Source organism: Denticeps clupeoides, chromosome 18 (genome assembly GCF_900700375.1).
Source record: "Denticeps clupeoides chromosome 18, fDenClu1.1, whole genome shotgun sequence".
NCBI lineage: Eukaryota > Metazoa > Chordata > Actinopteri > Clupeiformes > Denticipitidae > Denticeps > Denticeps clupeoides.
In genome coordinates this window covers 1,975,555-1,990,350 of record NC_041724.1, presented here as the reverse complement: position 1 = coordinate 1,990,350, position 14,796 = coordinate 1,975,555, and the positions used below count along the sequence as shown (strand labels likewise).

General features: G+C 45.5%; 1 protein-coding gene across 2 annotated transcripts; it reads right to left on the bottom strand.

Moving 5' to 3' along the window:
* Window positions 1-154: 154 nt before the first annotated feature.
* cpxm1b (carboxypeptidase X (M14 family), member 1b) lies at window positions 155-14,441 on the bottom strand. Of its 2 annotated transcripts, XM_028960221.1 has the most exons (14): window positions 14,148-14,441; window positions 13,194-13,391; window positions 10,371-10,480; window positions 10,146-10,285; window positions 9,892-9,976; window positions 9,354-9,504; window positions 9,155-9,243; window positions 8,414-8,537; window positions 5,714-5,910; window positions 4,824-5,003; window positions 3,703-3,997; window positions 3,483-3,622; window positions 3,131-3,233; window positions 155-684 (listed from the first exon to the last, which is right to left on the bottom strand). In XM_028960221.1, exons 1-14 carry the CDS (start codon window positions 14,344-14,346, stop codon window positions 410-412), a joined length of 2,286 nt encoding a protein of 761 aa, XP_028816054.1. In that variant the 5' UTR covers window positions 14,347-14,441; the 3' UTR covers window positions 155-409. The 2 variants fall into 2 exon arrangements, with proteins under 2 accessions (XP_028816054.1, XP_028816055.1); XM_028960222.1 differs by lacking the exon at window positions 13,194-13,391 and having other exon boundaries at window positions 14,148-14,440.
* Between the last annotated feature and the right edge of the window lie 355 nt (window positions 14,442-14,796).

Here is a 14,796-nt window from a genome sequence, read left to right as displayed (position 1 = left end):
CCCAAAGTGTGATGTGTGTGGACTAGAGACTTACTAGTCCGTACATCTCATTCTCTAATATTCTTTAATGTTGAAGCTCAAAAAAATGTAATTATTTAGCCAATATTCCAACTTAAACATGCCCCATGTGTAAGAAATTCACATTTGAATGCCATTTTTGCTATAATAAACACATGGTTTTATTATTAACATACACTTGTATGCATTGCATATTTACACCTTGTCAGTTCCAGACTGAACATATTTTCCAGACCAGCCATAATTCTTCAGAATAGGCACCAATGTCATATTTGCCGGCAACATGAGGTTTACTGCAACACTTTCCCTCCTTGGACTGAAATAGAAAATGAAAATGGTTCTAGATAAAACGGCAGCCATGCCCTGTCATATGCCGGTCCCAGTCCGAGGGTCAGCGGCGATTTTGTCGCCTCTCCCGGACCTTTCGCGTTTTTTGCTGCCGTAACTGCCGCAGCCTGAGCTTCAGGTCCTTGGGAATCTTGCCCCCTCTGGCCAGGATCCCGCGCAGGCGATGCTTGGCGGTCTTGGTGAGGCGGAAGTCGCAGATGGTGGGGTAGGGCTCGTAATGCACGCCGCACGAGCGCGTGACGGGGATGTAGCCCTCAGCCGACACCGTGACCTCGTAGTCGCCAGGGTTCAGGAGTCGCCAGTAATCTCCGTCAAAAGCTTTGATGGGAACAGTTAATCCTGGTCAATTTATACAGCTGCTCCTATGAATTATACACACAAAAAAATCTAGTAATAACATAATAACAATTTGTATTAAAATGTGTGTGAGTGTATATATGGAAATAATGAGGAAATAATTATTTGACCCCTCGCTGATTTGTCCAATGACAAAGAAATGAAAAGTCTCAGAACAGTATCATTTTAATGGTAGGTTTATTTTAACAGTGACAGATAGCACATCAAAAGGAAAATGGAAAAAATAACTTTAAATAAAAGACTGATTTGCATTTCATTGAGTGAAATAAGTATTTGAACCCTCTAACAAAAAAAGACTTAATACTAAGTGGCAAAACCCTTGTTTGCAAGCACAGAGGTCAAACATTTCTTGTAGTTGATGACCAAGTTTGCACACATTTTAGGAGGAATTTTGGTCCACTCCTCTTTGCAGATCATCTCTAAATCACTAAGGTTTCGAGGCCGTCTCTGTGCAACTTTGAGCTTCAGCTCCCTCCATAGGTTTGGATTAAGGTCAGGAGACTGACTAGGCCACTCCATGACCTTAATGAGCTTCTTCTTGAGCCACTCCTTTGTTGCCTTTGCTGTATGTTTTGGGTCATTGTCGTGCTGGAACACCCATCCACGACCCATTTTCAATTTCCTGGCAGAGGGAAGGAGGATGTCGCTCAGGATTTTACGATACATGGCTCCATCCATTTTCCTGTTGATGCGGTGTCCTGTGTCCTGTGCCCTTAGCAGAAAAGCACCCCCAAAGCAAAATGTTTCCATCTCCATGCTTGACAGTGGGGACAGTGTTTTGGGGTTTTTCTTCCTCCAAAAACGGCGAGTTGAGTTAATGCCAAAGAGCTAAATTTTGGTCTCATCTGACCACAGCACCTTCTCCCAGTCACTCTCTGAATCATTCAGGTGTTCATTGGCAAACTTCAGATGGGCCTGCACATGTGCCTTCTTGAGCAGGGGGACCTTGCGAGCACTGCAGGATTTTAATCCATTGCGGTGTAATGTGTTTCCAATGGTTTTCTACTTTCAGGTCATTAACTAACTCCTCCCGTGTAGATGATTTCTCACCTTTCTCAGAATCATTGAGACCCCACGAGGTGAGATCTTGCATGGAGCCCCAGACCGAGGTTGATTGATGGTCATTTTGTGCTCCTTCCATTTTCGAACAATTGCAGCAACAGTTGTCACCTTCTCTCCCAGCTTCTTGCTAATGGTTTTGTGTCCCATTCCAGCCTTGTGCAGGTCTACAATTTTGTCTCTGACATCCTTGGGACAGCTCTTTGGTCTTTTCCATGTTGGAGAGTTTGGAGTCTGCCTGATTGATTGATTCTGTGGACAGGTGTCTTTTATACAGGTGACTAGTTAAGACGGGTGTCATTAATGAGGGTGACTAATTGAGTAGGAGCGTCTAACCACTCTGTGGGAGCCAGAACTCTTAATGGTTGGTAGGGGTTCAAATACTTATTTCACTCAATGAAATGCAAATCAGTTTCTATCTTTTATTTAATGTTATTTTTTCAATTTTCCTTTTGATGTGCTGTCACTGTTAAAATAAACCTACTATTAAAATGATACTGTTCTGAGACTTTTCATTTCTTTGTCATTGGACAAACTTACAAAATCAGCCAGGGGTCAAATCATTATTTCCTCCACTGTATATATACACACACACACACACACACACACACACACACACACACACACACCCACACGTACACACAGTACAGGCCAAAAGTTTGGACGCACCTTCTCATTCAACATGTTTTCTTTATTTTCATGACCATTTACGTTGGTAGATTCTCACTGAAGGCATCAAAACTATGAATGAACACATGTGGAGTTACGTACTTAACAAAAAGTGGAGACCTGGCCTCCACAGTCACCGGACCTGAACCCAATCCAGATGGTTTGGGGTGAGCTGGACCAACAAGTGCTAAACACCTCTGGGAACTCCTTCAAGACTGTTGGAGAAGCATTTCAGGTGATGACCTCTTGAAGCTCATCGAGAGAATGCCAAGAGTGTGCAAAGCAGTAATCAGAGCAAAGAAACTAGAATATAAAACATGTTTTCACTTATTTCACCATTTTTTGTTAAGTACATAACTCCACATGTGTTCATTCATAGTTTTGATGCCTTCAGTGAGAATCTACCAACGTAAATGGTCATGAAAATAAAGAAAACACGTTGAATGAGAAGGTGCGTCCAAACTTTTGCCCTGTACTGTATATATATTTATTTTTTATTTTTGTATATATATTTTATTTTTTATAATTTTCTAGATCCTATCCTAATCTAGACAAGCCTAGTCCCATCAATAAATATATATTTTAATATTATTGTTTAAACGGATCAAGACTGAACCTTTCATTCATCCTCCCATATCTTCAACATGAAATCATTTTGAACTAGTGCTTCAGCTGGTACCAGATCTGATGTGATGGTCGATGCCATCAACCTTGATGACGGCGTCTGCGATGCCCGCCTCTGTGTCTTTGTCTCTCACAACCCCCTTTATGCCCCTGTGCACCTGCAAATTTAAAACAACACAAAAAAAAATCCTGCCGTAAAAGTGAACGTGGCAATAATGTGCATGTTGGTGTGTGGAGATGTTCTAGAAGAACTGGGTGTCGGCCTCTCGCAACTCTGTAAAATTATGAACAATATTGTATTGCTGCTCAGCATCTCTTTCTCTACAGATGAAAACGAGGGAGCTTTTTTTCATGTGAATCGATATTCGTCACATTCGTTGAGCGAATAAGAAAGTAAAGGTGAAGACCTGCTCCATGTAGACCAGCAGCGACTCCTTGTTGTTCTCCCATTCCCTGGGCAGCTCGCTGGCGTGGGGGAACTTGTCGCAGGACAGCTCCACTGTCACCTCGAAGCAGTTGGTGTGCAGGTAGCTGAAGTCGTTCATGCCTGCGGATTCCGGAGAACTCGGTTAAAACGGCGGCGAGTGTAATACGGGCCGCTTCATGGAGGGAAATGTCGGCACGCACTGCCCGGGACCGTGTGCCAGTCTGCGCCGTTGATGATGTTGTTGTGGCGCAGGAAGTCCTCGTTGTGGCAGGGCCGGCGGTCGGGGTTGGACATGACCTGGTTGGTGCTGGCGTAGGCGGTGGCCAGCCACCGGAAGAAGCTGTCGTCGGGCGTGGGCGTGAGCTCGCGCGGCGCCCAGTCCCGGGTCATGTCGAAAGGGTACACGACCACCAGCTCCCCCCCGTGCAGGTTGGCGCTCAGGACGAACGGGATGCTCTGCATCCAGCGAATCACCGCCCTGGTTTCGGACGCCACCTAGAGCGGGACAGAAATGGCGCTTTAAAACAGACACACTTTCCCTTTTCTAGGCAATAAAAACTCATGATGCTGTAACACACAACACTTTATGTTACGTAACTTACTATGTTATGTATAGGCTGCTAGTGGCCTAGTGTGTAACACACTCGCCTATGAACCAGAAGACCCAGGTTCACACCCCACTTACTACCATCATGTCCCTGAGCAAGACACTTAACCCTAAATTGCTCCTGGGGGACTGTCCCTGTAACTACTGATTCTAAGTCGCTCTGGATAAGGGCGTCTAATAAATGTAAATGTAAATGTATGCATTGTAAACTGAAGTGAAAATGATCATCATTGTGACACACTGCAGCACAGCACACGGTGACACAACAAATCATGTCCTCTGCTTTTAACCATCACCCTTGGTGAGTAGTAGTGGGCAGCCATGACAGGAGCCCGGGGAGCAGTGTGTGGGGACGGGACCTCAGTGGCACCTTGGCGGTTTGGGGATTTGAACCCCGCTTCTTTACCCACCGGGCCACCACGGACAGCAGGTTTGTATGGTTTATTTACATTACGTCAATGCTAAAATATTAGTATATCAATGCTTAAATATTAATATAACAGATTACTTCAATTCTTTGTTTAGCCAGCATTCACTTTTCTCAGTGTACTTACCTACTTAGATATTTATTTATTTTCATACTGTCATATTTATTCATATACATGTTGTGTCTGTAGAGATGGTGCTTAAGTAAGAATTTCATTGTGCTCTGTTCATTGTACTCTGTATTATAAGAATAAACTACTTGAACTTGACCAAACTTTGAGAACTCACGAAAGCGTCCTTCGAGGTGTACTGCGCCGGAATGGGGAAGTGGTGGTTGATCAACTTGGACTTGTCCATCTCCAGCTCCATGGCGTCCCACATAATGCTGTTCAGGTCTGCAAAGTTGTGGTTCATGTCAATGCCCTCGTAGCTGTAGCGGCCAAGCGCCCAACCAGACAACTCAGAGCCCTACGGAAGAACAGGAAATATTAAATAATTTTAAACAGATTTACCTTCTACTACCAACAGTGAACTGCACCTATTACTATAGTTAAAACTATAATACTAGTAATTCTGTTTTCAAAAAAAAAAAATAATAATATATATATGAAAACAGATTTACTAGTATTTTAGTTTGAACTAAATTTAAATGTATATATATGTATACATACACACACACACACACCTTCTCATTCAACGTGTTTTCTTTATTTTCATGACCATTTACGTTGGTAGATTCTCACTGAAGGCATCAAAACTATGAATGAACACATGTGGAGTTACGTACTTAACAAAAAGTGGAGACCTGGCCTCCACAGTCACCGGACCTGAACCCAATCCAGATGGGTTGGGGTGAGCTGGACCAACAAGTGCTAAACTCCTCTAGGAACTCCTTCAAGACTGTTGGAGAAGCATTTCAGGTGACGACCTCTTGAAGCTCATCGAGAGAATGCCAAGAGTGTGCAAAGCAGTAATCAGAGCAAAGAAACTAGAATATAAAACATGTTTTCACTTATTTCACCTTTTTTTTAACACTACATGTGTTCATTCATAGTTTTGATGCCTTCAGTGAGAATCTACCAACGTAAATGGTCATGAAAATAAAGAAAACACATTGAATGAGAAGGTGTCCACACACACCCACACACACACCCACACACAGACGGAAATCATGTCACCTTTTTGTACGCCATCTCATACCCATCGGGGTTCATCGACGGCAGCAGGTGTACGCGCGTCTCCTTCACCAGCTGAATGATGCGCGGGTTGCCAAGTTTGTATTCGCGGCACATGTGCTCCATGAGGTTGAGCAGCAGCTCGCGACCCAGCACCTCGTTTCCATGCATCCCTGCCACGTAGCGGAACTCCGGCTCGCCTGCAGGGGGAGGCATGTCTTTTGTTAAAATAGAACTGACTGATTACTGCAACTGAATGCAAAGTAATGTGGGGACATGAATACAAGTTATTTATATAGTGGACATGGATGCATAAAAATGCGTTGGCCAATCATATAACAGCATTGGTGGACTGTATGTATATTTTTTAAAATCACAGATTTTCCCCTTTATGGGGGGCAAGTACTAGCAGAGGGGTTTGAAATCTGGCACCCTCCCTCTAGTATTTTAAATGGACTTCAGCACTTTTGCCTTAAATAGTGGATCCGGTGTTCATGGAATGTCCCTGCCTGTTACACATTACATTTTCATTTCAATTAAAAACCTTCCAGAAGGTAATTGCATTTATTATCATTAGTATTCAAATTCAAATTTTCAAATTCAAATTTTATTTGTCACATACGCAGTCATACACGGTATGATATGCAGTGAAATGCTTTAGCGACTGCTACAGACCACAGTACTGCAAATATTGCAAGTATTCAAGTGGAACCAATATGCAAATATTGCAAACACAACCAAATATTACACTTTTATGTCTTTAACATAAAACATAAAATATGTGTAACAGGTAGGGTGAAGGTGTGCAAGTCAACGTAAAAAGTGTGAAGTAAAAAAAAAAAAAGAGTAAGAAGTTTGTGCAAAGATTCTGGGGGGACCGAGTCAAGAAGTGATTGAAGAAGTGAGTGTTCTGTCCTAGAGGGAACAATAAAGAAAGAACCGAGTATAACCAAACCATCATGGCAGTTCTGCTGCAGGCAAATGACTCTAGTAATAATGCATTTGCAACATCTGTAAAGAAGAGCAACAGGCATTTGGTGTACCCCTGATTCAGATCAGGGGGAGAAGGTTACTTCCCTGGAGAGCACACGACCCACTCAGACCTTGCAGCTTCACTAAAATCCTCCCATAAAAAAGTGCGAGGACAAGAGCGCTCATGGAAAACATGTGAACCTCGGCGAAAGCCCTCCAGAAAGCCCCGGTCTGTCTGTCTTCCCGTTATGTGCTGATGTGTGAAAATGTGATCAGCACCCATGGTCCCAACGCGCCGTTCTTCACGTGGACAGATCATTGTAAACGGGGGTAAATCAACCCCCTCTGATGTCTTGCAGGGGCAAAAGAAATTGAACTTTTGCAGATGAGCAACGATGGAGGGGAAGAAAAAAATATATGGTCCAAGATTCCGCAAATGGTAAAACTTTTTTGGACGCAATCAGTAGGCCAGAGAGGGTATATTGCTCCTTTTCCAGCTTCCCATCATGCATCCTGGCACAAAAAAGGCATCCAACGTGCCAGAGCTGGCGGGCCACCACCGGCTGCAGAGGCCAAAGCAAACACTGCGACGTCCTAGGGTAAACGGACGAGGGCCAATCAGGGCCATCGCTCAAACAGGGCGTGCACAATATACTGGCGAGGCCGAGGATAAGGGTTCGATTCATTCAGGCGACTTTACCCGACAGGAATCATTTAACCCTTTCCCTGCCCTTAATCCCTAGACCTATAAGGACAACATGACTACATCCTTTTGTCTTAATGGGGTGCAGTTCCACAGCCTCAAACGCTGGGAAATGACTCAGCCACTGTCCTCATCAAACACATTCACACAGGAGAGACCCTTGAGCCACGGTGGAACAAAGAAGTATGAGGAAACACGCCTCATCATCCAATAAGGAACAGGCATGGCGCTACAGGACACACTTTCCTGCTTTCCCGCTTAACTCTTAATTACCAGATCTGAATTCTGCTCTGCTGGCACGCAATAACGGTGGAGAGTAGGGGTGTCGAAACTAATCTCGTAATTGACGCAGAGCAGAACATAATCGATTACGGCATAATTGACGTTGTTCGGAGAAATTCTGGCGGCTGTATTAAAAGTTCTAGTTAAAAAGTCGTGCCGGTAGTGACTGTGGCAGCTTGATCTGAGTACAGCGTCGCTCCAGGTAGCAGTTCAGCCGCGTCCACATGAAAGTGAAGTGATTGTCACATGTGAAACACAGCAGCACAGCACACGGTGCACACAGTGAAATTTGTCCTCTGCAAATTTCACTGTTTACGGGGCCGCTTCCTTAACTGCTAGGCCACCACTGCCCCTCTGCCCCTCATGCCCTCTGAATGGCTGTGTTTTCTAGCTGCGTTTGATTTGCCATTATAAAGGGCGTATAAAGCTCGTTGTTGTTTAACATTCGTCGGGATTTTGGCAGGAAATGACGCCATGTGAAGCAGCGTTTATTTGACATCACCTGAACACCTGGTTCAGACATCCGTGTTAACTTCCGTATCAACTCTCATCTACGTATTTGAAAAAACCTAATGTGGAAAAATTGATGGGATGCTTCATGTTGCATTGATAATCGAGGCACAGATAAGCGTAATCGAATCAAATGGTGAGACCACTGTAGGCTCGCACCTCTAGCGGAGGCCTGATCTCCACACAGTGCCCTGCCTTATAGCTCTATGACCAGAAACCCGGTGAGTTTCACTCACCCAGCTCGTGCTTCCCAGGGTTGTCGGAGATCTCCATTACGTAGAGTTTGAGGCCCATGTAGCTTTTCCCAATGCTGTAGATGCGGGTGATGTCAGGGCACGCCTCGTGCACTGACTTCATGAGCTGCACATGAGCGTCACACATATCGAAAAGGACATGCATATTAAATTCCATTATAAATAGGTTAATAAATGTGTGTGGAGATGAATGCGACACTCAAGAGTTCCACAAAAGCAGTGGGGTTCACCGCGGACAGCCTGCAGTGGCATTGCAGGGACATGGAAAATGCTAACAGCCTGGAATAATATTTGCTCTCTGGGAAAGCTGCTGAATTCCAGGCCACATGCCTGGGCAGAGAGACTGTGAAGGCCAATCATCAGGGTGGTCAAGGAGGAACAAGGAGGAACAGTCAATCTCTGTCCTTTCCAGTGCTCGCTACACACTTTCAATAAACTCTACATGGGATGATTTTACCATGATTCACGTTGATTTGATTCAGATTGATTACTCTGGATTTTTGCTGACTTCATTTACTGAATACAGAAGTCAGTGCAGTACAATCACAATGCTCAAAATGATACGTCATGATATGATCTTGTCTTTTACAATTCTAACTAGTAGCCTAAATCAGCTTTATACAGAAACAGTCCCACAAGGAACTGTATTAGGAACCAGCTCTATTTTTTCATTTGGTTTTAAATTAAATCATTTTACTACTCAAGCTAGATGAAACTGCTAACCTTCCTCATTTCTTTGTAGTTGTGGTGTCTAAAATCCAGCTTGTCCTTACTGCCCTCGTCCTCCTGCCAAGAGTGGATGTTGTTGGGGTCTGTAGGGGTGGGGACATGAGATCTAGACTTGCACGATCACAGCAAGGTTACGCCTATTGACACGAACGGCAACCTCCGATTTGTTGTGGAACGTGCAATGTTCTCCTACCTGGTACAGCACAGCCCAGCACCTCAGCCCGCAGGCATATGGTCCCATTCTCATACCAGGTCTGGGGATTGATCCGGATGTAGCGTGCCACCGCTGACTCGGGAAAAGCAGCCAAGACAGGCGTCTCTGGGTCCTGATTGCCCTCAAAAACCTAAAGACCAATAAAATGGTTCCTGACTGTAACCGTTAAAAACTGTGCCTCCTTCTGCCATTTATGACAGCACTTTATTTCGGGCGGCACAGCTCAGATGGTGCATTATGCTTGCCAGTCTATGCCAGGAGAGAGCCAGTTGGCACGGAAGGAAAAACCACAGCGGGATGGGCAGTCGGTCCAAAAACAGCCACATTACCCACAGCCCAGATGCCAACCACTGCCATACCCGTCAGAGGCCAGAAAGATCAGCCAAAATAAAGACTACATCAGTAGGACTGTTTTCTTCAAACAAATTGTAAGGTTAGGTATTGGATCGGAACACTTTAGGACAGCAATGAAACAATTTTTCAAAAATTGTCATTTTTTTATAACATTATTACTCACAGCCTCCTCGGAGCCATTCATGCAGGACTTCCAGCTGATAGTGTCATTGCTGAGCTGAACCTTGTATGTATGGACCAAGTCAAAGCTGCAAGGAAGAGACAACATTGATCCAATTGATTCCCGCTAGGAGGGAACTGATGACGTCAATTGTCCATAGGTTTAAGAGAATGGTGTGGCGCCCACTGTCCCAGGATGGGTTCCAGCGGCCACTACCCTGAGTAGGAATAAGTGAGCGAGTGAGTTTCCGTGCTGACCTCCATATTGAGTTGCGTCCCTGCAGGATGACTCCGGTAAAGCGTGTTGGTTTCCCAGCATCCACCTGCAACCATTGTTTCTTATCCTTGTACTGGGCACACCAGGCTCCGTCATAGATATCTCCATCCTCTATGCCAGACTTCAGGAGAACAAGCATTATGGTCCAAATGGTGGATCATCTGACACTTGAGATGAGTTGAGACCTGGCCGGCTCTGTTCCTCACCTGGATGTTCAGTCTGCCTCTGTGAGGTCCTAGGCCGCGACGTTGGTAGGACGAGGCACGAATCTGGTCATCCTTCACTCTAAGCGACTCCATGCCCAGAGGAGGACATTCTGAGAAGAAACAGGAGAAGTGCAGGGGTCATGAGCAAGCGTTCTTCAAACCAAGCCTTCCCTCCACGGCTGAGGTTGGAAGACCCCGTGGCAGATGAGTTAATAAAGCAGCGTTTATGGCCAAATTCTAAAATCTGACGTTAACAGAATGCATTTTAACAGAACGCATGTAAAATTGAGTCTGACGAGTCAATTTTAGAATTTAGAACGGCCAAAAAGTTCAGTTTCCCTGGCTTCAAGCAACAGGAAGCAAAGGATGAAGCATCAATTTAATCTAAAACGCGCAGGCAACAAAAATTTCTATCTAAATTTATTTATGCAGATAGATTTTTTTTTTTTTATAAGAGAACATGGTCCCACGCACTTTTTTTGTGTCGGGGGGGGGGGGGGGGGGGGGGGGGGGGGGGGGGGGGGGCAGATGAATAGATGTGAGGATAGACAGCCCTTCATTGTTCGAGGAGTTCAGCTGGGTCTGTTTTTCCCCTCCTAATGCCCCTATAAAAAGGCCGATTCGCTCTCCCCCTTTGAAGCCGGGCCGGGCCTCATTGTCAGTCGGTTTGCCCCACCAGCGACCTCCGCTCGGGCTTTGTTGTTACTGGCCCCCGGTTTCCCTCCCGCTGCATAGCATGTTAATCTGTAGTGCCTCCACGGTGGCCAGAATACGAACGGGAGCGATCGATTCGCGGCCGCTGAGCTAATCCGACAAGATTCTGGGATGCAGTCGCCGCCTGTACGTCAGTCGCAGGATCTGAAGCAGCCTTCCAGCAGGGACGTTTGGACGTCCACGGCTCTCGAATTCGGGTTAAGCCAACAAACAAAGCTGGGGGAAGCATTAAGAACATTTCTCAGAGACCCCGGGGATCCGGCTCCCCCCTCTTTTACCGTGGACCTCTCAAGACACGCAGCAAAGCCCCGAACACACTTCCTCCGACCCCAGGCCATTTTCCACTTAATTCATACCCCGCCATTCAGGGGTTCCGTACAGGAAGTGTTCCACAGAGAGAGGTCGAGCGCAGTGGTCGGGAGCAAGTGTACCGGAGAGACGCTGGAGGAAGAGGCGGGTCCCCCTGTGAAAAATGATTCCGGCGGGCAGGCGGAGGACCAGACATGAAGAGGTTGTGCCTACATTCCACAGGAAATCAGAGACTGGTTCCTTCCAATCACAAATATAAAGCACTGAACAGCCGTTACTAGTACTACTACTACTACTAGTTGTTAGTATTCTTAAAGTAAAGTGATTGTCACATGTGATACACAGCAGCACAGCACACGGTGCACACAGTGAAATGTGTCCTCTGCATTTAACCATCACCCTTGGTGAGCAGTGGGCAGCCATGACAGGCGCCCGGGGAGCAGTGTGTGGGGACGGTGCTTTTGCCACCACTGCCCCCGCTAGGCCACCCCACTGCCCCAGTATTCAGTAGGTTAATGTTTTCTAACTCTGAATGGAATTGCACTCTGACTCTGATACACAGAACAGGTTTATTTCATCCGCATGGCTCCTCAATACGCTGCTTTACTGATCATTCCCACCCAGTCTTAACGCCATGGATGAAACCGAGACTGTCTTCGATATACCCTGCTCTCCCTGTAACATGCTCTCGTATCACTGGCAGCTCGTGTTTGATATATATTTATTACCTGTAACACAGTTGTGATTTCACCAAAAAGACGGTGTCAAGGTCCTAAATATTGGACCAGGGCCCAGCAAGGTCTAATAATTGGGGAGGAACCGTTTTTCTCTAAAAAACCTGCATCCACATGGGAATGTTAAATGTTGTCGTCCATACGGAGGTGCACAGAATGTCCCAAACGCTGTTTTAACCCCCCTCCACACCTGTAGGTGGTGCTGTAACTCCCTCCCTCCGTGTTCTCCACCATTGTTGTATGTAGGACACGTTAGGGGGTTACAGGTCAAGTTGGTGATAGTAGCCTAGTGGCCACTCGCCTGAAGTCCCAGGTTCAAACCCCACTTACTACCATTGTGTCCCTGAGCAAGACATTTAACCCTGAGTGTCTCCAGGGGGGACACTGTCCCTGTAACTACTGATTGTAAGTCGCTCTGGATAAGGGCGTCTGGTAAATGCTGTAAATGTAAATGTTGGAGATTGGGCCACTACGTCAGTGTCTCCTTGCAGACACAAGGTGCAAATCGGATAGGAATTTTCCTGTTTTAGAGACAAACATTGTGTGGATGGGCCTGGGATAAGATGATGGGGAGGAATTAGGAAGATCTTAGACCCTAGACGATGAAGACCCTAGACGATGTACAATTGTCAGACAGCTCGAGGCAGCTTACTACCACTTCGGTCAGGTTGCTCGGAAAACAGCTTGGCGATTAGACACAGGTTCACTAATGTCCTCTCTAGGTTAGCTGGTGACTTTTTATTTCCTTTTTTTGTGGTGTTATCTGCTTTTGGTTTCTTGGTGCCAGTCCGAGGCATTGGGAGGGTTGCATCAGGAAGGGAGGAGAAGAAGAAGAAGAAGAAGAAGAATACCCTAGACAGACCCCCCTGGCAACTGCCGTGGCCTCCCCACACTGGAGGCAATTCCAGTCTGAGGTTCCCAGGCGGGTAGAACAATGCTCTCCGAGCAGATATTCCCAAAGAACATGGCAAAAATCGGCACGTGCAGACATCACGCATCACATGACCAAGCCAGTACATGTCAAGCAAATACTGCTTACGCCATGGACGCCACACGTCATACGTACGTCTCACTGGTTTCAGAGGTTTTACTGGCTGCTTTGGCTTTACTGGTTTCTCTGTCTTTGGCGCTGCTGTGGTTTTCCGGGCGGTTTTGCCACTTGCACCGATCACTGGAGTCTTAGACCAGACTTTCGGCCTCTTCCACGTCTCGCCAGCTTTCTTTGCATCTTTACCACTCCTGGTCGACCTCCGAACAACGTGGGCTAGAAAAGGAGAGACGATCCGCCAAAAAAATCACAATTTACGCGGCGGAGCTGGCCTGGACCTCGTTCCCGGACGAGACGCGAGGATTAATCCCCGCTGCGAGTTCGAGGTCGTGTTTCGCCGAGTCAGCGCTCCTCCGCTCCGAACCCAGCTGGAGGTGGAAACCTCCTCGAGATGCCTGGCCGACCCTGAGATTTCAGTCCAGGCTGATTTTTGCACAGTAACTTGGGAGTGTGTGTTAATGTGTGTGTGTGTGTGTGTGTATATGTGCGTGGTCTATTTGACTCCAGGCAGATCCAACTCTCTATACAAGCATGAATGAAAGCAATACACAACCAATGGAACCCACAACCGATGCTGTAAACAAGCAGATTTCACGTAAATACATCTAAAGTGGGGCTGCATAAAGATATTAATGTTAACAAAAAAAATGCATATCATATTAATTAGGTTAATCTTTTAATTCCGATTTAAAGGAATAGTGAATAGTTTATTCCAACAGTAATTAATTAATTAACTACCAACAACGTATTTATTATTATTATTATTATTATTATTATTATTACTATTATTATTGAAAGCTCACCCAGTTCAGGAGGCTTCTCATTCCTTCCCCACACCCTGCTCTCCAGTTAATCTTTTAGTTACGATTTAAAGGAATAGTGAATAGTTTATTCCAACAGTAATTAATTAATTAACTACCAACAACGTAGTTATTATTATTATTATTATTATTATTATTATTGAAAGCTCACCCAGTTCAGGAGGCTCCTCTTTTCTGCCCCACACCCTGCTCTCCACAGCCTGCTCGATCTGTTCTCCGAGGTCCTCGCTGCTGAAGGTGGTGGTCGCGGGAGGGCTGGGGACGCTTTTCGTGCCATTTGGAGTCGCGCTTTCCGCGACACGCAGCAGAAGAGGCAGCAGCAGCAGCCTCGCCCCGTTCCCTCCGGACATCGCGGCAGAAATTGTCAATTGGAAAGTTTTCCGATCTTCACGAAACAAATTTCGGCAGGACCGTAGTTCCGCAAAATTGAGCGCCACCGCGTTTCGCAAGCCCAAGACCTTTACCGTAAGTCTTGGTGTAGAATGTTCGCTAAAAGGTAAAAAAAAAAATAAGACTTGGGTATCAATGATAAAAATGAAATACAAACATACACATATAGAAATGTACAATTATAACAAAAATGCAATTTATTAGATTGATTCTACGGCTTGATTAGAATTGTTTCCCACCTAGTGGACGGTGCAGGGAATTACGAACCATAATGCCGCAGTTGTCGTTTTTAATGTGCACGAATGTAACTACTGTCGACACGAACATAAATTATAATACACAAACAAATGAATAAATGCCCCATAAGTCACTGAGCCATGCATGTCTCTTCCTGTCACTTTTAATTGCGT